The 27,537-nt window shown below is 49.2% G+C and overlaps 1 protein-coding gene across 3 annotated transcripts; it reads left to right on the top strand.

Moving 5' to 3' along the window:
* Positions 1-170: 170 nt before the first annotated feature.
* Positions 171-27,469, top strand: PURG (purine rich element binding protein G). 3 transcript variants are annotated; one of them, XR_011697844.1, is made up of 5 exons: positions 171-244; positions 1,728-2,580; positions 23,549-24,882; positions 24,998-25,153; positions 26,670-27,469. XR_011697844.1 is itself a non-coding variant. In XM_071555374.1 (3 exons), exons 2-3 carry the CDS (start codon positions 1,741-1,743, stop codon positions 23,616-23,618), a joined length of 891 nt encoding a protein of 296 aa, XP_071411475.1. In that variant the 5' UTR covers positions 171-244; positions 1,728-1,740; the 3' UTR covers positions 23,619-23,711. The 3 variants fall into 3 exon arrangements, 2 of the variants coding, with proteins under 2 accessions (XP_071411475.1, XP_071411474.1); XM_071555374.1 differs by lacking the exons at positions 24,998-25,153; positions 26,670-27,469 and having other exon boundaries at positions 1,728-2,561; positions 23,549-23,711; XM_071555373.1 differs by lacking the exons at positions 24,998-25,153; positions 26,670-27,469 and having other exon boundaries at positions 1,728-23,640.
* The last annotated feature ends 68 nt before the right edge of the window (positions 27,470-27,537 follow it).

The raw sequence follows: 27,537 nt of genomic DNA, 5'->3' as shown, positions 1-27,537 counted from the left end.
TGGGCCGTGAGGGCCGCGCTCCCCCCGGCGCCCCCCGCGCTGCCGCCGCCGCCGCTCTCGGCCGGGCGGGGCCGGGGCGGGCCGGGGAGGGCCGGGGCGGGGCGGAGCGGGCGGTGGGGGAGCTCCAGCCCGTGGCTCTGCGCGGCTGGGGGCGGGCGGCGGGGCCGCCGGCTGCGGGCGGTGGCGGCGGCGGTGGCGGCGGCGGCGGCGGCTGAAGGACAGCGGCGGCAATGGGCGCTGCGGGGTGAGTGACCGGGTGGGGAGGGAAGCGGAGATCGGGGGAGCGGAGGGGTCGAGGGGGCAGCGATGGGGCGGGAGATGCTGAGGTGGGGGGCGCTGGGGGGGGCGATAGTGGAGTACTGGGGGTCAGTACTGGGAGCACTGGGGGGTACTGGGGGAGGTACTGGGAGCACTGGGGAGCACTGTTGGGGCACTGGGGGCAGTATTGGGGCACTGGGGGTCAGTACTGGGAGCACTGGAGGCTGCTGGGGGATGTACTGGGAGCACTTGGGGCAGTACTGGAAGCACTGGGGAGCAGTGGGGGATGTACTGGGGAAGGTACTGGGAGCACTGGGGGGCACTGTTGGGGCACTGGGGGCAGTACTAGGGCACTGGGGATCAGTACTGGGAGCATTGGGGGATGTACTGGGAGCACGGGGGGCACTGTTGGGGCACTGGGGGCGGTACTGGGGCACTGGGGGGCAGTACTGGAAGCACTGGGGGACACTGGAGGATGTACTGGGGGACACTGGAGGATGTACTGGGGGAGGTACTGGGAGCTCTGGGGGGCACTGTTGGGGCACTGTGGGCAGTACTGGGGCATTCCGGGTGGTACTGGGAGTACTGGGAGGCGATACTGGGACACTGGGCCAAAGTGCTGGGAGCACTGTGGGGCACTGGAGAATGTACTGGGAGCGCTGGGAGACACTGCTGTGGCACTGGAAGCGATACTGGGAGCACGGGGGGGCAGTTTTTGGTCACCGGGGGGCAAGAGGTGAAGCTCTGGGGCAGGAGGGGTAGTGATGGGGGGCACTGGGGAGGCAATACTGGGGCCTGGGGGGCAGTACTGGGGACACTGGGAGGGCAGGGGTGTGGTATTGGGGGCACTGGGGAGCAGGAGGGCAGCGCTGGGGGACCAGGGGGACAGTGGGACAGAACTTGGGGGGAAGGAGGTGAAGCCCTGGGGGGGGCTTGGGCAGGAGATGCAGCGTTGGGGTGCACTGGGGGGCTCTGGGGGTACTGGGGAGACAGGAGGGCAGTGCTGGGGGGTTCCCAGTGCCCTCCCAGTGCCCTCCCAGTGCCCTGGGGAGGAAAAGCAGAGGGAGGTGACGGAGGGGGAACTCAGTGCCACGGGGATGGATCGTGCAGTGGGGAGCAGGAGCCGGAGGGGGGTGAGTGCCCCCCAAAACAGGAGCCCCAAAACCCACGGCCCTGGGGCAGCTGGAGTGTCTGTAGTGCCACAGGGGAGCTGAGGGGGCTGCAGGGCAGAGAGAGCCGTCGAGTGCCGCTGGAATTAGGACTCCCTTCTCCGGGAGGATGTGGGAGCCCAGCACGGGAGGGGAAGAGTGTCTGGGATGCTCCAGCTGCGACGCTGCGTGCTGTGGCAGCGAGAGGGATGCAGGAGCCTTTGTGGGGAGAGCAGCGCCGAGCAGAGCGGCGGCCGAGGAGCCAGGCAGGCCCCTGCTGCTGATGTTGTCATCTGTGCCTCTGTTGTGTATTATTTCCAGCTGATTGGTAAAGATGGAAAGAGGGAGAGGAGGAGGAGGAGGAGGAGGAAGGAACCTGGGAGGCTCTGGCCTGCACAGGAGCATTTATTCCCAGTCCCAGCAGCAGTACCACTACCCGTCCTCCTCCCAGGGGAGCTGCATGGAGATCCAGGAGCTGGCCTCCAAGAGGGTGGACATCCAGAAAAAGCGCTTTTACCTGGATGTGAAGCAGAGCTCCCGCGGTCGCTTCCTGAAGATCGCCGAGGTCTGGATAGGAAGAGGCAGGCAGGACAACATCAGGAAAAGCAAGCTGACCCTCTCGCTGTCCGTGGCTGCCGAGCTGAAGGACTGCCTGGGGGACTTCATCGAGCACTACGCCCACCTGGGCCTGAAGGGCGGCCACGGCCAGCGGGTGCACGAGCACAGCAATGACAAGGAGCAGCATCCCCGGAGGAGGCAGCAGCACCCGCCGCCTTCGCCCCCGGTGTCCGTGGGCTCCGAAGAGCCCCCTCACAGCGTCCTCAAAACGGAGTACATCGAAAGGGACAACAGGAAGTACTACCTGGACCTGAAGGAGAACCAGCGCGGGCGCTTCTTGCGGATTAGGCAAACCATGAGCAGGGGACCTGGCATGATGGGGTATTTTGGCCACAGCTTGGGACAGGAGCAGACGATCGTCCTCCCGGCGCAAGGGATGATCGAGTTCAGGGATGCCTTGGTGCAGCTGATTGAAGAGTATGGCGAGGGGGACATAGAGGACCGCCGGGGGGCAGGCGACGAGCCCCCCGAGCTCCCCGAGGGCACCTCCTTCCGAGTGGACAACAAGCGCTTCTACTTCGACGTGGGATCCAACAGGTACGGCATTTTCCTGAAGGTAAGTGAGGTGAGGCCGCCCTACCGTAACACCATCACAGTTCCCTACAAAGCGTGGACACGGTTCGGGGAAAATTTTATCAAGTACGAAGAAGAGATGAGGAGAATTTACAACAGCCATAAAGAAAAAAGAATGGATGCCAGAGGGGACAGTGGTGAAGAGCAAGAGGGTCTGGAATAGAGTGCATTGGACAATTAACGAAACAAAACAAGCAGAAATTGGTGAGAGGGACTGACCTATAGTAATTCCAAGTTGCCCCAGTTTTTTGTAAAGTCCTTTTCTGGTAGTTCTTGGTAACTCCAGTACGTAATGTTATAGGAGTCTGGTTATCATGTTAAATTACACCCAAAACATCTCTGTATGTCTTAGGAAAGGACCAGCCTCCCAAGTCTGTATGAGTCAGCTGCTTCGAGTGTTGAAGACTATGGAAGTTCGTGTATCAGCACAAACGAAATCCGGCACTCTGACCTTTAAATAGTCTAGATAAGGCTTGTGTTGCACTTCAACATGATACAAAAGTACCCCCACTCCAAACCTTGTGATGAAATGTATCAGTTTCTGCTTATCACGGGTTTTCCTGGACTGACTTTTCTGGCCATACTCGGTCCAAAGGCCGAGCGGTGTCATGGCCTAAATCAACACCACGTGAATTGCTGGTCGATGTGAGGAGGGAGAGAGGTTTTTAAATTGGCATCTGCTGGTTATTGGGTGGCAAACAGTAGTCTGTGTGGGTAAAACCTTGATAACTGGTCAGACTTTGGTCTCGTGCTGGTGAAGGGCAGAGGATTTGTTCCTCATTCCATAGTTTTGTGCTGACCGGATAAGCCGAGTATCCCAGGATAGCAGAGCTCTGCTCAAGTGCTAAGCCTTCTGAATTAGTGGAAATGAGTAATAACCCACTCCTCATCTCCGTGTTCTGCCCGTGCAAGGCTGGTGATTTTTTTTTTTATTTTTAATGCATTTTGCCCAAAATTTCAGAAGGTATTTTTGTATTAGGTGTGTTACGGGTTCCAGCAGGCGACTGTGGAGCGGGAGTTGGGGGTGGAGGGAACGCTGCGGCCGAGGCTCACGGCTTCTCTCCCAAACATGAGATTAATGTGGGCGTGATGGAAAACATCAGGAAAACAACCTGGGCGTGAGAAAGGCCTCTGGGGGGGTTGGTGCACCATTGGATTCAGATGGAAAGGCATCTTTGTCATGCTTGCCCATGGTGCTTTTCAGAAGCCGTAGTGGACGCTGTGTTGCGTTTTCTGTCATGTTGATTTTACAGGTGTTGTCTTTAGGAGATAAAATCCATGCCCTGCCATCATCCCATTCCCACCTGCTTGGAGCTGGGACTGGCATTAGGCAGTTCCATCCCAATCTCCCACGCCTGGGTGTCGGTGTCATCCCGCTGGAGTCTTTGTGACGTAAATTTTACATCTCATGGTATAAACCCCCTGCCTGGAGGGGAAATGTGTGCAATTACCTGGCTGGGAGGTTGAGGAGAGATTTTGTAATTTCTTACAATGTGAATATTTGCAGCGTAAGGGGCTTGTCCAGCATTTGGGCGACCAGCTCCTTCCCCCGGAACCAGCGGGAGTTTGATTGAGCCCCAGGTACTTCCAGTAGTGTGTTGCTCACCTATAAGCTTGTTTTAAACAGGCATTACCATGTCTAATGAGATATTTATAATCATTCAGAGTGGCCCAGTGTGCATGGGACCAGCTATTTTTCCATGCAACCATTACATGTTTTGTTTTTTAATCTTTTGAGTAACATATTTATCTCTTCAACCAGACCGTTCACGGCTCCAGGTCTGGACCCACCTGCACGGCCACACTCAATCCAAATGCTGTTGCCTGTTAATGTCATAATGAGAAAGGTTGGGGAGGCAGGGTTGGGAACCAAGAGGATAATCTGGACTTTAGTTTGGGTACTAAAACTAGTCAATCTGTTTTAACTTAAAAAAAAAAATTAAAAATAAAAAAAAAAATAAAAGCTTGCACCAAAGTCACCAAAGAACCTTTAGGAAAATGTTACAGTTGTGACAAGAGGTAAGAAATTTAATTTCACTGTTTTAGGTGATTCCCCCTTTAAAACCGCATATAGCAGTTACAGCAACCAAGACCTTGGCTTGCTGTCAAAAACTCCCATCCCTTTCTCCATAGATTGCTCTTTCAGGTCCTTTCTCAAACCTGGAGGAATGTTTGAACCGCCTGCGGACCGTGATGAATCAGCAGGAGTTGTTGGAGGTACTGGTTCATCATCGCTCTCATGGCTTTGGTCCTAATGGTTTTAACAGGTCAATTAAAAAAAAACAAAAACAAACCACAAACCCCAACATTAAAAACACTCTACATCCTGCTATTGGTGTGAAACCAGAATTTAGTGAATGAGTTGTTAGCGTATTGCTGACTGCTGCTGCCCGTCACAGTGCCTGAGGTAAAAAATTCACTTCTAGTCCAACAAGCCGGAGCGATGAATGTACAAACTTTTTATGCTCTCCTTCCCATTTCTACGTGGCGTTCCTCCCCTGCAAGCTCAACATCTCCCCATCCCTGCCTACCTTTGCCTCAAGGGATCGTAAAAGCTCCTACGTTGGAATGAGCCTGAGTGATCCCACGTGTTGTAAGTGATCATGCCTTCCCTGTGTTCCTGTAGTGTTGGTGAGGAAATTACTCGTGATTGGAAAGGGTTGTTTTCTTCACCGTTTGAAAAGGGAAAAGGATGCAAAATGGCTTTCCTTATATCTGCCCATTTAAAAAAAATATTTATCTTTTGTTAGTTAATTGGCCTTCTGATGCCATGAGTTTGTTGTAAATATCACCCAGGAATGCGGCATTGCTGGCTACCAGGCCGGGCTTGGTTCTGGCATGCAGGTATCCCACAGGATCCACTAATGCATTTACTCCCCTGGCAGGGGATGCACTTTAGTATCCAAACCTGGATCGGGATCTTCATGTTCATTGCCGATCACCCATAGGTAGACCAGTAGCTACGGGTTTCCACCGTGATGGAAAGCACTGGTGTTTTCACATGTTGGGTTGGAGAGTATTGGATTTCCACATGATGGAAAGCACCGGTGTTTGCAGATGTTGGGTTGGAGAGTACTGGATTTCCACATGAAGGACAGCACCGGTGTTTGCAGATGTTGGGTTGGAGAGTATTGGATTTCCACATGAAGGACAGCACCGGTGTTTGCAGATGTTGGGTTGGAGAGTATTGGATTTCCACATGAAGGAAAGCACCGGTGTTTGCAGATGTTGGGTTGGAGAGTACTGGATTTCCACGTGATGAAAAGCATTAGTGTTTGCAGATGTTGAGTTGGAGAGTAATGAATTTCCATGTGAGGGAAAGCACCGGTGTTTGCAGATGTTGAGTTGGAGAGTACTGGATTTTCACATGAAGGAAAGCATTAGTGTTGGAGAGTATTGGATTTCCACATGATGGAAAGCATTAGTGTTTGCAGATGTTGGGTTGGAGAGTAATGGATTTCCACGTGATGGAAAGCATTAGTGTTTGCAGATGTTGAGTTGGAGAGTAATGGATTTCCATGTGAGGGAAAGCACCAGTGTTTGCAGATGTTGGGTTGGAGAGTATTGGATTTCCACATGATGGAAAGCACCGGTGTTTGCAGATGTTGGGTTGGAGAGTATTGGATTTCCACATGATGGAAAGCACCGGTGTTTGCAGATGTTGGGTTGGAGAGTATTGGATTTCCACATGAAGGAAAGCAGTGGTGTTTGCAGATGTTGGGTTGGAGAGTTTTGGATTTCCACATGATGGAAAGCACTGGTGTTTGCAGATGCTGGGCTGGAGGGTAATACAGATGCACTCGAAGTGCAGCAATGCAAGTCTTGAACGGTGAGATTCGAAAACGGGTTCCTTTGTATTGTTGGCAGTGCGTCTCCAGCTTCTGAGCGTGGTGTAACACGGGCTGCTGGTGCCCAGCAAGATGCTCGGGAGCACCAAATCCCTGATGCATTTTAAATGTTTGTTCCTGGCACCCTGAAACTGCCATGTCCCTTAAACTTGAGAAAACACAAGCTTATTTGCACTAGAAAGAACGGCCAAAAACAATCCTTAGGAGGACAGGGTGAAGAGCACCAGTCTGAACCTCTTTTTCTCATGAGAGAATTTCCTATTCAAGCCCTCACCTCTGTTTCAAAATTGTATGGTCCCGGCAGAAAGTCTGTCATTTGAATGATTAAATCCTAATGCACTTTATATTGTGTAAATAATATTAGGAGCACATTTCTGCTCCCACTCTGGTAAGGGGATGCTTTGGTAACCTAGTCCAATGCTGAGAGAAGCTGTCTCCTGCATGCACGTGTCTATTAGAGACCTGTAGTACCTGCTTGGTCCAGCTCCACTCATATGTTAGAGGAGGACAGGCACTATATTGAGGATCTCTCAAGCCACCACGAGTGGGATGATTTGGTTTTTTAAGTTGCAATGTGCAGAGCTCCTGAGCATCCTCAGCTCTGCCGTTGCGGCGGCTCCTTGCCCCTTCTTCAAATCGGGCCCCCCTTGTTGCTGTCGAGGCTTGAAACTGGGCTTTTCACATGTAGTCTTGACAAAGCCAACTCCAGCAGCTCCCTCATTCCTGGCTTTCCCTGCTGCTGCCACAGAAGGTGGGACGCTCCCTGAAAAGCTTATTCCAGGTGGAATGGGCTGAGGGGGCTTCCCCTGCCTTGCAGCTGGGAGGATGTTGTGTTGAGTCCAGCCCACTGCGCTGTGGCTTCCTTGGTAAAGGCCAGAGCTGTGGAAGGCTTGGGAAGCGTTTGGCACTGGTGTGGTGAGGGTGGCCCGCCGGGTGCTCCGAGGGGATGGCAGTGCCCACCCTCACGGGTTCCTGCATGGAGCCTGGACAATGGACTTTACCCAGCGAGAAGCTGCAGCGGTTATTGGTTATCGGTTATCGGTTATCGGTTATCGGTTATCGGTTATCGGTATCTACTCGTCGTCGTCGTGTTTCTTATCTGTATCCGATGTATACCAATCCATATCCACATATAGGCATTACTATATTTATGTGAGTATATTGTAGCCTGTAGTAGCTTGTAGCGAAATAATCTTATTTATCTGAAGCGCACAGTCCAGGAGGGGACGTCTGCTCCTGCCACCGGTCTGGATAAACGTGTTAGTTCACCCAGAGCTGGTTGTGAGCTCTTGGCCACGGCCCTCGTGAGCTTCCCTTAGGTTTCAGCGAGGCTGAAAGGGAAAACATAGTTACAAGAAGGCAAAACTCTTCCTTGGAGGCATCACTGAGGTGAGGTGAGAGCTGTAAGGAAGAGGCAGCTGCAGGTACTCCCGGCCACGTCATGTTTCCATGCCATTTTACAAGCCCTGGCTCTGCAGGTCTGTACTACCATGTTCATAAAATCCCCAGCAGAAGTATTAAAATCCCATCCTTTACACAAAAAAAAGCCCCAAGCAATTACCAAAATCAATGTCAGCACATTTGTTTTTTCAGCTACAGATGTCATAGTCTGGTAATTGCATCATTTTTTTTTCCCTTTGGCCTATTGAAGTGACCTAAACTCCCAGGGAAGGGTGTTGGTGGTGCTTAGGAAGCCTTGTGCTTACGTGACTTGCAGTCCTGTTATCCAATCCTAGTAATTTTTATAGCAGAAAAAGGTTTATTAATGTGTATTTTTATTGGGCAGATTTTGCACTAGGTCAAAAATTACATAATAAGTGGTTTCAGTTCCATGGCATTCCCACTTTTGCTGTAGCTACAGTAGGTTTATGAAAGAGTTCCTAAAGAAGATTAGACTTTCTGTTTAATTTTCTATGCTGCTTCCTCCAAAATTAAATTGCCCTTTATTTTTAATTACTTAATGTGTTGTGATGTTTGAAATTCAGCTCTCCCCTCCTACTCCTCCATTCCTTCCAAGTAAAGGTAGGTTGTGTTTGAAATGAAGAGTTTATTCAAGTAAGAGTGCAATGAAAGGCTACATCATAAGCTGTACCCGAGTGGGGCTGTCACCTTAGAGCCTTTGCCAAAATGGGTTGTTTTGGGGTGATCCAGCCTTGCCTAAAAATGGCTAAATTCTGTTAGGACCACAGGAATGAAGCCCGGGCCAGGGGACAAGGTGCTTCTGGATTTGGGTGCTTTGGAAAAAGCTAAAGCCAGATCTTCTGCTGCTTTGTTTCTCCAAAATCTGCAGAAGCTTTCATGGGCTGACACCAATTTTTCTTCCTAATATTTTGTCAGCCTGTGTTCAAGTTCCCCACCTGCACCTCCATAAAGGCAACAATATTCTAAAGCATTGAGGTGAAATCAAATACCAAGAACTCCTGATAGATGACATGGATTAAAAATTGGTTTTCCAGAAATGTCAGGGCATAAATTGAGGTTTTATAAGCCGGATGTCGTTCTGGCATTTCTGTGATGGATGTAATTAGATTGTTCCCTCCACATGCCGAGGGAGGCATCACGCAGAACCCAAACCTGCAGCCCCGGGGCTCTCTCATGTACATGATCTGGAAAGGTGGATGTACCTGCTGGTGTTCTTGTGCGTGTGGAATGTGGTGGGGCTCATACTGGCCTGCCCTCGAGGGGCCTGGCTGCCACCCCAGTAAAACCATCATTAATGACTTGCTAATTCATCTTCTTAATTGCTGGGCTGCCTCAAAACGCTTGGAGTGGCACGTGGAAAATTGCTGGCTCTGTACAGAGTAGCCACTGTAGATTAGAAAAGACATATTCCATCTTTTAGCTGTTTCAGACCCACCCTACATACATTCAACAGGGCAGGATGAGGGCTCCTACCTTGGCTGTGCACACAGTCAGGTGGATTTCAGAGCCACAGGGGGGGAAATCCATCCTGCAGGCACAAGTTTGTGTTGGTTCCTTCCTTGTTGATGGTTTGTCACGTGGAGATTAATTGGAGGCAGGGATTGCCCTCGGTGCTGGGCGCTGGCAGTCGGCTGGAGCTGAGGCCCTGTGCCCAGCCCTGCTCAGCACCACGCTGACAGAACATCTGGGAACTGATGTGTGGGCACAAAGGAACGTGGGGGCAAGGCTGAGAGGGATATTATACATAGGCATATTACAAGTAGTCATTTCGTAGAATCACAGAATGGATTGGGTTGGAAAAGACCTCCGAGATCATCAAGTCCAACCCTTGGTCCAACTCCAGTCCCTTTACCAGATCATGGCACTCAGTGCCACGGCCAAGCTCAGCTGAAAAACCTCCAGGGATGGGGAATCCACCCCCTCTTTGGGCAGCCCATTCCAATGCCTGAGCACTCTCTCTGCAAAGAATTTTTTCTGGTCTCCAATTTCCCCTGGCAGAACTTGAGCCTGTGCCCCCTTGTCCTGTTGTTAACTGCCTGTTTCTGGTAGGTCCTTCCCTTTGAGATGTTAAGACGTTTCCTGTTGTGTTTTCTGCTTCCCATGTCAGGGACATTCAACGTGCAATAGGAGCAAGGAGGTGGATTTCTCAAGCAATATCAACATTCTCTACTACTAACCTTAAATCTTTACACTGCAAATCGTGTGCAATAGAATCTGCATTTCAAAACAGCAGAGACTATGTGGGATAAAAGACACGGGTTAACCCCAGGCTCTTACAAGTATTCCCATCTGGTCCTTGTTCAGAGCACATGTTGTTGGCACAAGGCTGAAGGAGAGGGGGAGTAAGAGCTTCCCACCAAGGCAGAGGAATGAAAAGGCAGGAGGAGGTGGAGGGAAGCGAGGACACGATCTGTGTTCCAGGGAATCACAGAGCATGACGATGGGTTTGTGCTAGGAGGAACAGGTGGCACCGTCAGCACTGGAGTCCCCTGGAGCTGGGGAAGGAGGCAGGGAGCCTGGAGGCTCCACTCAGACACCAGAGTGGTTCTCTTGGCCTGGTTCTCCTTCCTCCTGGGGAACAGCAGCACACTCTGCAACTGTCTAATCTTGCCAACAAGCCCATCGGGGCCAAGCGTGTCCGATGAATGGAGTGACTGTTTTTACACCTTGCTTTGTAAGACTCGAGGGGCTTGGCTCTTACTGAGGTGGGAGGCTTGTCCAGGAACACCTGCAGAGGCTTAGGGGAGCACACAAGTGCTGGTGCCCTGTAAGGGTTGGTGGTGCCATCCTGTGTGACACCCGTGTGTGCTTTTCTCAGGAGCCTTGCTCTGTGAACCAGCTGAGTGATGGAGTGTTGTGTTACCGATGGGGCAGCTGCTCTTTTCCATTGCAAAGGAAAGGTGTTGGCGAAGGCTGGAGGGGATCAGAGGGAAAGAAAGCGGCTTTCAAGAAGCAATTTCCGTGTGCCTGTCTTTGCAAAAGGGGCTGTGTCATTTCTAACAAGACTCTGCAGATGATCACCACTTGTATTGCCTTTGTTTTCCGGAGCCCAGCACGGTGTTAACAGCTGTTGAAAGCTGTGCTTTGAACCAGTGAAGTGCTGGAATAATTGCGAGGACTCTGGAAAAACTGTCAGTATCTCAAGCTGGGCCTCCTGATAATGGAGGCAGGATCACTTTGGCTTTATCCTGCCTGTGCCTGTGTTCCCCACCACTAAAACGGGGTGAATGATACTTCCCTACCTCAACAGAGTGTGAGAAAGATGAGCTCGTTCAGCATTAGAGTTTTTGTGATGATCTGATGCTGATCAATACCGATGATATCCAAAAGCAAAAAGAGGAGAAATTTTGTGTGAAATGTCATGTTTGGAACGTTTGGAACCTACCTGACTCTAAACCTAAATTTGCAACTGTGGGGGTGCCTCTAATGGTGCCTTTCAGGGCCCCCACAGCAAAAAGCAACCATATTTTTCCCAAGCTGAACAACCTGGCAAAAATGTGCTCTTTCAAATCTCCCCTGATGGATATTCCCAGCTTCATTGTCCAAGCTGTTTCTCCCTTCTTCCTCTCAGCTACTTTTCCTGCTGCCCAGTCCATGCGTCCCTTCCTTCCATCTCATTCTCTTGCTTTTTGCCTTACAGGCCGTGTATTCCAGAGGACTTATGGGAACAGTTTATTTTCTTCCCTGCTGCAGCTTTTACACATAATTAAAGACTGTTGTCAGGTCTCTTCTGCATCCTTTCCTAAGGAAATACAAAGCTTTCCACCAAGGGTAATTTTTAACTCTCATCATGTTCTTGTTGCTTTCTGATCAGTCCATTTAAACACAATTGTGAGCAAAGCACCAAGTGACAATATAAGCTCCCTGTGCCATCCTGTTTGGAAATACAGGTTTTCCCTTGTGTTTCCAGCTCCCCAAGGATTGTGGATTCTTATTATATGAACAATTCACAGAAATATTTATATGAACTTTTCCTTAGTAACACTTTTATTGCAAGGAGATCTGAGAGTTTTGTATAGGTCTAACCGGAGAGAATTCCCTCCAGGTTCTCACTCCACTCTGTCTCCACTCAACACATACATCCCAGTGCCTTCCAGAGGGCATTTAAGCATATGACCAACATCTGTCAAGCAGCAATTCCTTCCCTCCTCTTCCTAGGGAAAAGACGGAATGTGCCAATGCAGCTCTGGTTTTTTAACATAAATTAATTATCCCTGCTGCTGCGTGTCAGTGCTGTAAAGGGTGAGCTGGAGCACGTTGTGTGCTGGCAGCAGCACACCCCAACAGCTTCACAGCAGGGAAGCAAACCAGAGGGCTCACAGGGAGCAAAGCCTGGCTTTGGCATGGCTCCCACTGCTTCCCTCGGCAACTGGTGTTGAACAGGAGCTGTTTTGTCTCTGCAAGTTCCCCTTGGACCTACTGCTGCTTTGCAAATTATCATTTTTGCTTGGAGGATGGAGGAGTTTCCTGTGCTGCTCCCTGGCTGAGAAGTACCTGATGTTAAAAAGAGAGTCTGTCCTCTGGGAAGCTGGCAGGGGGAATCTGAGGCCAGAGACCTTATGTTCAGGCAGAGAGGTGATGGAGCAGTGCTCTGGAGTAAGTGAAACTCAGTGTGCAGTCAACAGATGTATTTCTGTTTGGGTTGTCTCCACCATCGCTGCTTTTTCTTTTCTTCCAGATGTTTGAACTCTCCAAGATCTCCATAGCACTGTTCAGAGCAGATATTTCCGAGGGAACTGAGCTGCCTCTGAGGTCAGTCTCTTTGCTGAGACTCCAATAAACACTGCAAAGTGTTTGGAAAGTGGAGCATTGTGCTGGTGGCACTTTTTAAAAGAGTTTTTCCAGGTAGATATCTCAGCAGGGACGAGCAGAGGCCACTGACAGCCAAGAACAAAGGGCAAGGATTTGCTTCAGTTCTGGGCAGAGGTTCCACCAACTCAGTTACTGTGTACATCGCTGTAGTAAGTGATGAAGTTTTTTAATTTAAACATCTTTAATAATACCCCCATTCTGGTAAAATTAGAGGAAGAGTTTCTTGGCTTAAATGTTTTACTCATAAGCTGCAAATAGGCACCATGTTTCACAAGGTGAGCCAAACCTCTACACCTCTTGCCTCAGAGCATATCCTTTAAACTGGCATTTTATTTCTTGCTCCATCTGGTTGCTCCATCAAGGTCACTAAAGCAACAACTCCTGTAGGTGTTTATATGGCTCAGTGCATAGGGACATTTTCCTCTCACTTTGCTGGCAGGGCCCAGTCCTGGTTGTGCTTTTCCTTTTCCCTTTTGGACCACTAAGCGTATTTATCAGTCCTATTCATGTCCTGTGGGTGACCTGGCTTAAGAATCCTAAATTTGTTTTTCTTCTTGGAAGTTCAGCACTCTTTTTAAGCCTTGCTTATGAATCCCTCTGGAAGTGTTGTGCAAAGCCCAAACATGCCTCGGTTCCCTCTCTGCCCACACATTTCCCAACTGCTGCTGCTGATGTAGGACAAAGGGATGGGGAGCTGGTTATATTTCTCCCAGGCTACTGTTTTCTTCTGCATCTGTTTTGGTATGTTTTGGCCTTAACCATTCCAGGGATCCTGTTCTCCAGGGATCCTGTTCTCCAGGAATCCTGTTCTCCAGGGATCCCATTCTCCAGCTCTCACCTGTTTTTGCAGCCATTGCATGGACGGTGGGACTCTGGCCAATGTTACCTCTAGGGCGGGGCAGGTTCTTGGGGTGATGCTGCAGCAAAGGGGGAGTTACTAAACCATTCCCTCTGTGATGGTTCCCATGTCGAGTAGGGAAGCAGTTCCCTGGGGCAGATTTGATCATGTGCTGATGGCAGACTCGCTGCTCCCCGTGAGCAGCCGGCACGCACCATCTCGCTTGTAGACAGTGTCTGACAGCTTCCCCAGGGATGAGCTTTACTGCATCTGCTGCAAGTGTTGCTCTGGGCTTAGGCTCTTCCTTCTCTCCACAGCTCGATACTGTGCCTGGATCCTTTGTTTTGTGCAACCTTAATTCTGTTTCTTGAACATTGCCAGGATTTTTTGTCCTGCCTGGACATTTAAATGGGGTGCAGAGTAATTTGAGTCACTTTTCTCAGCACGTGTAACAGCAAGGTGCTTCCATAGCAGTTTGGCAATTCACTCAAGGGTTTGATGTGGGTTAGTAAATTCAGGCATGTGGGATGAGCATGCCCACAGCAAAGTGGGTATGGAGATGTGGAGATAAGAGCTGTGCTTCTGCCAAGCTCCTGTCTACTCTCTTACAGCCCTGTACTGACTCTGGTTGCTACAGATGCCACTTCGGCATCACCACCAAGAGCAGGGACCACCAGAGCCTGCCTGTGGGACCTGGGTCAAAGTGGCAGCAGAGACTTGAGCTAGGCAAGGGACCACCACCCACAGGTATAGTGTGTCACAGTGTAACTCAAAGGGAAGGCATCCACAGCTTTATCCTGGATGCTGCAGCAGCCCAACTATTTCATCCTTCCTTTCCTGCCTCGTGGGACTTCCAGCTCTTGCCTGGTGCATCCGCTCTGGAGAGCATATGGACATGTCTGTCCTGGGATCGGCGTGTGCCAGCACAGTCTGCACGTAATCCTGCTGCATCCCTGACAGCATTTACTGCTTATGTCAGCACAGTCAGCCCTCAGTGCTGCCAGGGGTAACCCTTTGAGGTAGCCAGGGATAAGTTCCTTCTAGCTGTCTCATTAAAAAAAAAAATTAAAAAAAATTTAAAAAAAGAAGAGGGAGGTGCTGGAGTCGCCTGCTGAACATTTTCATGGATGCTGCCAGCTTTTAACTGTGGGTTACCTTGGTGAAGGCATCTTACAGAGACTTTTCTTTATACAACAGCTTAAAAGTGTCTGTTTGGCAGAGCATGCTTTGTGGTGATATGTGTGAAACTGCAAGAAAACCCCCAATCCAGAGTGTGAGGCAGAGGTGGTGCCTACTTACTCCTCTCTGCAGCACCAAACTGCAGTTTAACCTGTTGCTTTCCTCACCTCTTTCATACTCTTAGGACATACCCTCTAAAGTTGGGATAACCTCCCCAAACCTCCCTTCTCAGGCTCCTCACAGAGGGAAGTTCATCCTCCCCCTCCTCATTGCAGCCCTTGAGCTGCTGCAATAAGTCCTTGAGGTGCTCTCAGAACCCATGCTGGCCTCTTCCCCTTGGCGGGGCCGAAGATTCTGTGCAAAACAGAACTAGCAAGAGGCCAAGTAATGGGGAGTTTTCACTCGTCTCAGCCTAAACACCAGCCTCCTCCAGGCTTTCAGTCTTCCAAGAGCTTCCCACCTTTCTAGCCAAGTGGTTTGTTTGCTAGAAGAAGAAAAATTGGTAGTTTTGTGCTAGCAATAGCTGGAGTCCTCTTTCACTAGTGAAGGCATTTTCTCCTTTGAATTTTGTTTGAATGCAGAAACTATTGTGAAAGGAGAGCTGTAATATTGGGAAAGGGGAGATCAGAGCATTCCTCTGGATAGGCTTTGATGCAATTTGAAGCTGCTTGTGGAAGATTGGCTGGAAGGTAAACTGATTTGTGCTAAAAAAGCTGGTTCTGTTACACTGTGTGAGTGACTCTTTAGTGGATGGTCCAAAATAGCTTTTTTATGGCCTCTGACCTCTAGGAAAGATAACTGGATTTTGGATCTTAGATTGAAGGGGCAATTTCTGCTGGAAGAAACTTGTGTTCTTTAGAAACCATCTCAGGCTGGCATTTACTGTCAAAAACACTGCATGGAAACAGACAGAAAACAACCCAAAAATCAGACATGTGAGTCAAGCCCAGGCATGCCTTGCATTGTCGCTGAGGTAACCAAACACCCTGAATTCAGGATAGATCCCAGTTGTCATCCACCTTTCTGCCTTCATGGCCATCAGGATTTCCCATGGACAGCTGCATGGGTGTGATTAGACAGGAGCTCCTGGTTTTGCAGCATCCTGCTTTGCACCTGGGCTCAATCCCCTGACTCTAGAGGTGTTGTGCCCCCCAGGGAAAAGCGGCCCCCTCCGATGTTCCCGTCTCGTGTCGGAGCTGCAGCACCCATAGCAGGTGGGAGATGCTGAGGTGGGTCTTGACTTGGCTTTGTGAGCAGTGCTTGGTCACCAGCTGTTGTCTAGGACGCTGTGGCTTTTGGTATAGCTGGAAAAAAAAAAGGCTCTCTCGTTGAATTTCAAGTCAGGGGCCTGTTTTCTGCCAAGCTACCCCCTGCTGTTTCAAATGTATTTTATTCTCCCTTTCTTTCCACTGGTCCTGTTCCGCTTCGCTCAACAGCTGCTGCATTTAATCCCAGAAGCTGCAGTTGGTAGGGAGCAAAGTGATCTCCATATAACCTCTCTCTTACTCATAAGTGTGCATTATGAAGCTTAACCGACGGTAATAAAATGTTTTGCTTTCAACATGCCGTCCCTGTGGTCCAATGTTCCCGTCCTCAGGCTCCATCATTGCACAGGGCGATGTATCCGAGCTGTTCTGCGGCTCCCCAGGAACGTGCTGGTAATGCTGGACACGGGCAACTTGGATACCCAGCGAGGAGAGATGGAGAACAGGGAGCAGAGCCCTTTCTGTGGGTAGCAAGCTGGCAGTGGTGGCATTCCCAGGTGGAAGCAGCTCTTTGAGGAAGACAGTCAAGGAAAAAGGCACCCGGGGTCTTGCTTGGCTGTGGCCCAAAGTGCAGGTTCCCATCTCCATGAGATAGTCTGGCAGTGCAGTCTGCTGTTGGAGCCTCTTCAGGGAATACAGTGGGATGTGGGGGAGCAGGAACAGACTGCAGTCATAGATCACAGAGTCATAGCATCGACTGGGCTGGAAAAGACCTCCCAGATCATCAAGTCCAACCCTTGGTCCAACTCCAGCCACTCAGTGCCATGGCCAAGATCAGGTTAAAAACCTCCAGGGATGGGGAATCCACCCCCTCTCTGGGCAGCCCATTCCAATGCCTGAGCACTCTCTCTGCAGAGAACTTTTTCCTGATCTCCAACTTCAATTTCCCCTGGCAGAGCTTGAGCCCATCGTGCCCCCTTGTCCTATTGCTGAGTGCCTGGGAGAAGAGACCAACCCCCACCTGGCTGGAACTTCCCTTCAGTCCTGCTACTTGGTTGGAGGTTTTTCACCCCTTTCACAACTACTCAGCAGGTTCATGTTTGGGGTTCTGGTTTTTTTGTTTCCTGCATATAAAAGCGGGCATGTTCATGTCATCCTGCACAATGGAAATTTTTGTCCAGGTGGGAAAAAAGATGCTCCTCATCAACCTTTAAGTAACCATACAAAGTGCAGAAATTCTGCTTTAGGAATTTCATTTTTGCTTGCACACCATCGATGCTTTTATTGAAAGCATCTTTTCACATATAAATAATTGAGAGGTCATACGGTTTTCCTGCTCTAAACTGAAAGCAGATATTTCAAAGCAGGGATCTCCCAGCATCATTTTTGTGGTACAGGGGGTTGCATCAGCCCCACAGCTGGTTGTTGTTGGACAGGATGTCGTTTTTCCATATTTGAGGTTTACAGCATTTGGATTCAAAGCGGAATTTCCCAGGCAGAGCCCCCCCAGACGGTACCAGAATATATGGCTTTGTCAGGCAGCGATAACAGCCTTTTTCTGGAGATTGCCATTTTGTAAATAAGCTTCTCCTCCAGCAGCACAGCTCCAGCTACAAAAGATGGATGATTATTTCCTCCCGGAATCGTCCTTCCGCTGCGGGATCTGGTTTTTATTGCGATAATTAGCATAGAATTAAAAATGGCCCCTCATCTCCAGCTCTGCCTGTGGTTCCTCTGGCAGGGAGCGGTGCAGGATGGCCCTTTCCTCGGCATGGCTTGTGCCTGGGAATCGCTTCATTCACCGCGGAAAAGCAGCGCGCGGGTCTCCGCAGGCCTTGGCGCAGCACAAGCCTCCGCCTCCAGAAATAAATCATTGCTCCTAATCAACTTTCAAAGGAGTGTTTTTTTGGAGACTGGACAAGTTGCCAAGGATATTTAGGTAAAAATCCAAAGCGGGGTTTTACAAACGGCTTTAAATTCCAGAGCTTGGGTTGGAGGTGAGGTCACGGGCAAGCTGGCAGCTTTTTCTCCCAAAAAACATGTAATAGTTTTTCTTCTTAAGAATTTAACAGGGTTGCCAGTCCAGGCAGAGGCAACACTGTAAGGAGTGTCAGACGTGGCCACCGATGTGTCTGTAGGAGAAGCCAAAGCAAAAATGTGTAAATTTCCTTGTGAGAGCAGTGCAGGAAATTACTGTGCAATTGGACACAGTGTCCTAGCATTAGATTTATTACCCACTTCCAAATCATCTGCCAAAAATCCTTTCAGTGGGAAGACAGGAAAGAACGTGTTATAAAAAGACCTGGAAAAGGAGTAATTTTGGCATGGGAGTTTCCAGGCTGGTAATTGTCCATGTGTACAGTGTTTGGGTTTGGTCTCAGCGTTGAAGTCAGTGGTACTTAAACCAAATGTTATCCCAGTGCCTACATGTGGCAAATGGTGAAGTGTGCCAGTCCTGCAGGATCACAGCCACATCCACACTCTTGCATACATTCCCCAGACCTTGCTGCTGTGGCAACAAGACTGGATATTTCATTCCAGGAGTTTCTTATCTGGATGTGGACTCAGATGGTCATGTTTCCCCACTGTACACCTCGTTGCCCTTCCTGCTGTGGGGCACTGCCAGTCTCACACTGCTCAGCTCCAGCTCCCATGTCTTTTCCAGGTTTCTTTCTTTCCATTTGTATGCCTACAAAGGTGGATCTACATCCATATCCCCTGTATGCAACACCTTGCTTTTGGCTTGTTTAAGTCCAGCTCCTTCTGGCACTTGTGGAAAGAAGTGACCTGGCTTTGTAGCTCTGTTTTAGTGTTCCCTGCTTCTGGAAAACCATCTCCCTAGTGCTTGGTGTCAGATGAGGAGCACATCTGCAGCTGTACCTGCAGCATCCCCAACATATCCTGCCAGCTCCAGCAAGTCAATACTTCTGATGGAAAAAGAGCTTTCTCCAGAAAAAAGATCCATACCCACCTCAGACACACCAGATGTTGCACAGCCAGATGTTGCCTTGTACAACCCCTTGGAGATTTGGCAGCAATGTTTGTGGGGTCTGGGGAACCACTTTGCTATTCCATGACCTTTTCTTGGAGTGCCTGCTGGGATGTAGTGAGAACTGAAGATCTGGTTTCCCCCTTTTCCTGTGGCACTTCTGGCAGGAAACACCCCGTGTTAGTGAGCGCTGAGCTCCTGAGGTGAGGGGATGGGAGGGCACTGCTGGAGCTGCCTCAGCTTGTGAGGAGCCACTTCCAGTCCGGGCTGAGGACTGGGACCAGCACAGTCCTTAGCAGGGACATTTCCTGCACTGTTTCCAACAAGCAGAACTGTTGCTTTTCCAGCATGACTGTAAAGGTAGGGTTGGATTTGCAGCTTGTAAAAAAGCAGATGGAAGCAGCTGGAACAGGCAAGGGAAGTGTGTGTTTAAAGAGAGAAAGGAGAAGTGTCTGCCATCCGTTGGGACGAATCCTCGTTTCCCAGCAAATTTCCAGGAGTATGCTGATCCTTCTCTGGGGTGTTTTCCTTCATGAAAATGAAGCCAGGCTGTTGGTGGTGTCAGTGTTTCCCAGACCGCCTTTGTTGTCTTGTTCTTGCATTCATTGTCCTTTGACTGGTAGGGTGGTCATGAGAAAAAAATCCAGCTTAGTGCATAGTCAGAAAGCTACAAGTAATGAAGCAAACCACAAATAAATAGGTAAATAGGCTAAACTGTAAGATAGGTGTAAAAGGAGGCAGTCGGCTGCACGGCTCCTCTGTAAACGTGCATGATAAGCAAAGCTTGTGCAGACACTGGGCAGGGCTGCTTTTGCTAGACTTTGAGTATCCTAGTTGCAAAGACTCGTAAATGTTCCAAAAGGCTCATGGTTTTGGAGTGGGGTTGTTTTTTGTCTTCTGTACGCTGTGACCACTTGCTTTCCGAGCGGGTTCGTAGTGATGGAGTTAATGGAGCTGTTCTTTATAGTAACCTAAAAGGTGTCCGTCGTTTGCTCGTGTGTGTTCACAGGCTGGGCCGTGGCGTTCCGCATCCCTCCGCAGTGGTGTGGTTTGAAGCACTTTTGGTGTGGCATGTGCAGTTGCAGTGCTGTCTGTTTTTAATTTCCCCCCGGATGGAAATGCCCCTGTCACGTTCTCCCCGTGTTTCGGACACTGAACCAAACCAAGGTCAGAACTAGCACTTTAAGTACTAGTAGTCACTTTGCTTCGGACTATTTGAGCACTGCACTTTTGTACGTACTGTTAGCACTGAGTTCTGAACTCTTTTCTTTTCCCCATCTATTTACCCTCTTAGGCGCAGTGTTAATTACGTAGGGGCCAGCAGAAGATAATTTTGGGGTGGGCTGGACCACTGTCTGGTGCCTGACTTCCATTGCATGTCCATTAGCAACTTTATGGTAGGGAATTTAACCCATCCAAGCTTATTTTACACAACAGAACAAACACCTGAATCACTGATGTCCAGGCAGACGTGGTTGTGGAAACCTTCGAGGTCCTTTGGAGACCCGAGCGCATGGCTTTGAAAAACACCAAAGATACAGGAGAAGTCTCAGAAGGGATTGGGGTGGGACTGGAATTGAGTGGAGTGAGAGGTGTAGGGCAGACACTCCTGTGTTCAGTACGAGACCCCAGTAAGTCCACGGGACAACCCAGTTCAAACCAGTCTGAGACACTGGTACCAATAAAGACTGCGCTCAAGCCATTGCAATAAAAGCCATCATTGTGCCTGCACTGAAAGTGCTGTTGGAATTGGTCGTTGTCTTCAACTGCAAAAAGGGATATTTGAGTAAAAAAGAGATGATTTAGAAGATGGAGCATAATAACCCTGGGGTTTGCTGTTGATTTGGAAAGCATTGTTAGATGGGCTCTGGTGTTCAGAGGCAGTTCAGATGTGCATTGCTATTCCTGGTAAACTCCTGTGGTATTTCCCTAAGCAAGGTTGGGGATCAGAGCTCCCTTGCCAGTGAGAAATCAGCAGGGCAGGGTTTGTAGCAAACATAGTCAGAAATCTCTAGGATTTGAAATGGGGTGGTGATCCCTGGAATGCTGAATAATCCAAATTTTGATGCTCCAAACTATCCTCTCTCAACCAACTGGGGGTGTTTTGCTTCTTTAAAAGTCCCCTTGGGTTTTCCACAGCAGCAAATAAATCCTGGTGGGTGTTACAGTGCTCCACTTCCTCCTCACTGGGGTATCCACACTTGGGACTGCTGCTCAGCCTCCTTGATGAGCCCACAGTCAATCCAAATCCTTCTCTGGCAATCCTCCTTGGTGGGAGTTTCTCCCTGGTGAAACTTTATGGATAAACCCTGCTGTTACAGCACAACCACTTTGAATGGAGGGAAGGGAATTAGCTCTTCTCCTTCACTGCTAGCAAAGGGCCAAGATGGAAATAACCTTCAGCAACAAAAAGAAATAGGTGTGTTGGGTTTTCTTGTTGCAGCAGATGAAGGATATTTTCCTAAACAACTCCAGTTTTAGTGGCTGGGTTTCTTGTGTTCCTTCTTCAATAGACCTTCAGGGGTTCGGATATTCAGTGGGAACTGAAGATGGTTTAAAACCACAAATCTTGAGCAACCCAAAGTATTATGCTCTTGCATCCTCTGTCATTGGATTTAAAAATAGGATCCAGATTTTGGTGGGTTTTTTTCTTTCTCACCCCAGCCAAATTATCCCTGCAAATGTAGCTTTAAAAAAATAGCAGTAGCCAATACTGCTGCTCTACCTGAGCCCCCAAAAGTGTAGCAGCCCAGGGGACAACCTCAGTGACTCAGAGCCCACATTCCACTTGCTGTCACAAGGATATAGGCAAACCCTTTGGAAAATTCACCCCCAGCAAGCCCACCAGTCCCCCTGTGTTCCTTGGAAATGAAGCTCGGGAGAAGGGGAATGTGGAACAGGTCTTTTTGTCTTTATTTTCCCCTCAGGTGTAGTTTTTTGCCCCTTGGAGTTGGCGTGTCATCCTTTGGGAAGGTGGAATGAAGCGTGGCCCACTTGAGGCCTGAATGCAAATCTCAGCATTGCTTGTCTCGCTTTGGAAGGGCCTTTTAGGTGGGAAAAAAAAGCTCTTGTAGGGATTTTTAGCTGTTTGGCTTTTCAGATGGCTCATGGGAAGTGCATTGTAACAGCACACAGGCAATGTTTTACCAACCTTTTCTGTTCCTCCAAAAGAGACTTTTTAATTTGCTTTGGTAGTTTAGAGTTGATTTCCTTGAAAGTCTTTTTGGACCCATGAAAATGCCCCTGAAATGAGTCAAGTTTATTGAAATAAATTGTGCACACACCCATGCACCAGCCCAAGTGTACGTGCATATCTCCCTGGGTGTGTATACAGACAGAGAAATATATTATTTCCCCAAACATTCCTGGTTTTTTTTTAGTTTGATTTGTTTTTTTTTCTTTTGGGTTTGTTCCCCCCACCCCCCAGGATATTAACCAAAAGGTGTTTTAAAAGTCATGGCATGAAAACTCCTAAATGTAAACCTGAGTACCTTGTGATGCTGATTAACAGGTTTTTCCTGAAACTTTATGTGATGCTTAATATTTTCCTTAGGAAGTTTTGTTTAATGTTAGATCATTGTTCTGGAGGATGTTGGTCCTACTGGCATTAAACTAATGGAAATAAAATGCATGTGTTACAAGTGTAGAAACGGTGAAGAATTAAGTGTGAACTTACTGTACGATACTGATTCTGTTTTCAAACAATCTGTTTTGCTGTTCAATAGTTGACATATGGAAATGCCAATGTACTGTAATTTAGCACTTTTCCAATGGACCCTGTTCTCACTGTGCCCAAGGGAAGAAGTGGGTTTGGTTTGGGGCTCTGGGCTCAACCTCTGCACCTTTTCTGTGTGTTTTGGCACCAGAATTGGCCAAGGGGAACTTCAGTTGGGGGTTTTCTCGTTGGTTCAGCGACTGGCACGGGGTGGAGGGGGGTGAGTCTCCATTTCCATGGCCAAACCAGGGCCATTCTGCAAATTGGTCTGGTGAAAGGGATCCCTGCCCATGGCAGGGCAGTTGGAACTAGATGATCTTGAAGGTCCCTTCCAACCCAAACCATCCTGGGATTCTGGGATTCTGGGATTTGGGTGCAGACCTCGGTGCGGGTGGATGGACTGGTGGTTCCACCAGTGCATCCCCCTGGGAGCCAGGCTGGGGATGGACAGAGTCCCTGAAATTCAAAGGCAGAAGGGATAACCCACCAGCCACCCCCCTGCAGCCCAAACCCCTCCTTTCCCAGTGTTAACAGGGTGCAAAGTGTTACTTGTCATGTACTGTACTGAAAGGGTTAATTGATCAGTGACTGTATTGTACTGTATGAAAACTCATGAATTGCCTTGTATTGTTTCTAATGGACTGTTCCATGTCTCCCCACTGCCCATTCCCAACGTGTCCCACGTGTTCCAAAGGACGCATGTTCTCAGTTAGGTCCTCCAAACTCTCTGGTGCTAAACTCTTCCGTATCCGATGGTGCTTCTGCGGACACTAACTGACCACATGCCGACCCCGAGCTTGAAGTTCACCACGTCTTTATGTCTGTTTGTATGAAGTCACACACACACATGAGAAAAATTAAAGATAAACTTGAATTTGTTTCAAAGCCTCATTGACAATCTAATGTTTTCTATGTCTGCTTTTATTTGGGATGGCTTTTCTAGAAAGCAGCGCGCCAGCACCTTCGCTCCGGGAGGGGATTTCATCTGTTGGCTCCTCTGGCATCCGAGGTGAGCTGCTCCCTCGCTGGCTTTTCAGGCTCAGCCACAGGAGGTTGGTGCATCAGGAGCCAGCGAGGATCAGGAGGTGCAGGTGCCTTCAGAGATGCCCAGCCTTAAAAAGCAGCCGGGATCCCTGTGACTGCCCCATCCATGTGTAGGTAGGTGGGCACTGAGGGTCTCAGAGGGGATGAACCTGTCCCTTGCTTTGGGGCAAAAATTGGCTTTTAAAGGAGAATGGAGGCAGAAAAATGGAGTTCCAAGGCACCTTCATCTGCTCCTGGTATCACTCAGCTGTGCTGGCCTCCTGAGCCTGAGGTTTTGCAGGTGCCACACACCTCGGATGGCATGAACGGAGCCATCCCCTCCCAAGCCCCCCACCCCGATGCGAGCTGCTTTTTGGACAAAAGAAAATCTGACTATATTTTATATCGATTTGAAAACAAAGTCTGATATTTACCCCTGTTCTCAACTGAATTTGCATATTGTTGTTTGCCACGATATTTGTTCTGTCTTCAAATAAATTTGCTTACTTGTGTAGTCTTAACTGTCTGCTCCAATTCTTACACTTATCCCTGCTCTGAGGTGCCTGCACTGTGGCTCTCCTTTGGATGCTTCCCATGGGGGAGAGAAGGAAATCTGCCTGGGAAGGGGAATCATTTCAGCCTGTAAATGTTTCTCTCTGTTATCTCCCATTCATATCCCCGGGGCTTTTCAATTTGATGCCCTTTTCCCCCCCTGTCTTCCATCATCAGATCCTTCTATCCGGGTAAGTGCGTGGCTTCTCCCTGCTTAATTTAAGAGCTGGAATTGTTGCTAACGCATTGTTTTGCAGATGAGGCATTTCCGACGGCAGCGTTTTGCGTCTGGGAATGAAGGGATTTATGGCTGCGAGCAGCCGAAGGCTCCGGGCATCGGCGTCGGCAGCCAGCGCCGCCCCGTCCTGCACATCGCATTAGCGAGCACTTGGCATCAGTCACCGGAGACGTCTCGGCGGAAGGCAGTGCCCTCAAACGGCTGCAAAACTGATTTGCACATGCGTTTCCAGGGCAGTAATCAAATCAGCCAGCAGGTTCAATAAAAGGAGTAAGCAAATCTTCCACATTTGCCTGCGTTTGCAAACAAAACCTGTTGCAAGACTCGCAGGTTTTGAAGTTCCTTCCCCTCCCCCTAAAAAAAGAAGCTATTTTGGGATTGAAATTGTTGCAGGAGGACATTTTATATTCCCAAGAAGATGTAGCTGTATGTGAGAGGAACATTTCAGGGGGATCCATGCAAAGGTTTGTGCTGTCACCCTCCTGTGCACGTTATGGCCATTTTCAGAGATTTATCCCCTTCTCCTGGCACTGTCCCCCCCCCTCTTTGCCTCCTTCACCCCCTCTGACCTCTCTCCAGCTTTTTTTCCCAGTTTATCAAGGTTCTGTAGGTGTTTCCTGCTGCTCCTTGCAGTATGAGCAGTGATGGATGCCAGCATGGGAAGGAGGGACAGAGCTGAATCCTGTGGGAAAATGCTGGGAACAAGAAGCCAGACTTCATGGATGGTGCTGCCAGGTGTGTCTGCCTTCCATCCTCAGCAAAAATGTGGGGTCTGCATCCCAAAATGTGGTGTAGGGATCCCCATCCTGGTGTACCTGGCACCCCCCAGGGGCATCAGGTGCCCTGTGAGGGCCACCTGGAGCAGCTCCCACTGGATTTGTGCACCCTCAGCTTCTGGCAGAAGGAAGAACTTCACTGATTTATTTTTTCACTGTCGGGCGGGGTGTTTGTCCTCTCTAACACACAGGAATACCTTTAGGGATCCAGCACTCTTTGGGAAGCAGGGAATAAACCCCAGCAATGGTGCGGGCCATGAGTAATTATTTTCTGATTATTTTCTGATTTTGTTTCTCTTGTGTTTTGTATCACACTCTAAAAGACCAAGTTACAGTGTAAAAATCACAAAAATAAGAAAGCAAGATTGGACCCCTCAGTTCAGGAAAGAGACTGAGGGGCTGGAGTGGGGCCAGAGAAGAGCAACGAGGCTGGAGAAGGGACTGGAGCACAAGTGCTGTGGGGAGAGGCTGAGGGAGCTGGGGGTGTTCAGCCTGGAGAAGAGGAGGCTCAGAGGTGACCTCAGCACTGTCTGGAACTGCCTGAAGGGAAGTTCTGGCCAGGTGGGGGTTGGTCTCTTCTCCCAGGCACTCAGCAATAGGACAAGGGGGCACGATGGGCTCAAGCTCTACCAGGGGAAATTGAAGTTGGAGATCAGGAAAAAATTGCTTGCAGAGAGAGTGCTCAGGGATTGGAATGGGCTGCCCAGAGAGGGGGTGGATTCCCCATCCCTGGAGGTTTTTCAGGTGAGCTTGGCCGTGGCACTGAGTGCCATGATCTGGTAAAGGGACTGGAGTTGGACCAAGGGTTGGACTTGATGATCTCGGAGGTCTTTTCCCACCCAATCCATTCTATGATTCTGTGACTTCTATACCCTGTGAGGGGTTTAATGTAACACAACCAGCATTTATTTATTTTTTCATGGCCTTTTACACCACTTTTACCAGCATTCCCTGTTTAGAAGGTTCTAGCACAGAAATGATGAGATTTTAAAGAAGGTGGTGGAAAAGCCACACACCAAGAGCTGGAAAGCACCATGGCTTGGGGCCTGTTGCCAGGGAGATCTCTGGGCAAATTATCCCAAAAGAAGAGAGAAAAGCAACCCAGCACCACAAGCCAGTCCCATTTTTGGACATGGGGGTGGGAGCCCAAATTTCAGAGGCTGGAGCTCAGGAAGCTGTAGGGGTGGGAAGATTTATTGTCCACTGCCATGCTGGAGCTTTGCCTTGTCCCAGGGCCACTCTCTGCTGCAGTGACACAAACATGGGCAATATGGTTAAAAATAATCTGAAAACAAAGCAGCAAATAAAACATCCAGAGGTGTGTGGATGGTTCCTGGCAGGTGTCTTTCCTGGGAATGGCAAATGATGGGCATGTATAGGAGTAGCTACAAATACTTCCTAAGTGTATTTTTACTTGGAAAGTTCACTTTGGGCATGTAATATTTTGAATCCTTTCATTTTCTCCCTCACCCCAGGGTGAAGTCCACAAGTCCAGCTGCATCACCCAGCAGGGATTAAGGAAATTGTGATTGCCATCAGCATTCCTGGTGGAAGAACAACCTGAGCAGGTCCTCAGCAAGTCTCATCTTTAATATCTGACATGAAAAAAAAATACCAAATGAACTTGATTTATGTTACTCTGCTAAAAATCCCAGAAAAGTTTCCCACCAGTGACCTCCTGAAATCCCAGTCCTTGGTTTGGAGCTCCAGGCAGTGTCACAACCTGAATTATTGCATCATTGTCACGATATTACCATTCCATTTTGGTGTAGAGGAGCTAGGAAAGGAAGTGCAAAACTGCAGAGAAGATAAAGAAAGAGCACTGGGAGAAATTTGTGCAGGTCAGTGACAATTTAGGGCTGAGGGTGAGATGAACTGAGTACCAGACTGTAAAATATATTGGCTTTTATTGCTTATATCCATTGCTCATGTGCTATGCTTGGTACATCATGGCACGAGTGCTCCAAGATATTTCACAGGAACACAGTGCAGGGAATCAGCAACTGAAAGGCAGAGAGTTTTATACATGTAGAACAGGAGGGCAGGGCTCAGGCTCTGCCAGGGGAGGTGTAGGTTGGATATCAGGAAGAAATTCCTTACAGAGAGTGGTCAGGCACTGGACTGGCCTGCCCAGAGAAGTGGTGGATTCTCCGACCCCGGAGGTTTTTAGGACGAGACTGGATGTGGCACTGAGTGCCATGGTCTGGTGATCACAGTGGGGTTGGATCGAGGGTTGGACTCGATGCGTTCATTCCATGATTCTGTAATTCCACATTCCCGGGTGAACAACTGGGACTTGACACCCAGGGAAGTTTGTGATTTTACCCTTTTTCCTTGGAGAGA

This window comes from Pithys albifrons, chromosome 5 (assembly GCF_047495875.1).
Source record: "Pithys albifrons albifrons isolate INPA30051 chromosome 5, PitAlb_v1, whole genome shotgun sequence".
Classification (NCBI taxonomy): domain Eukaryota; kingdom Metazoa; phylum Chordata; class Aves; order Passeriformes; family Thamnophilidae; genus Pithys; species Pithys albifrons.
The sequence above is the reverse complement of the archived record's forward strand: the minus strand, read 5'-3'. Positions and strand labels throughout refer to the sequence as shown.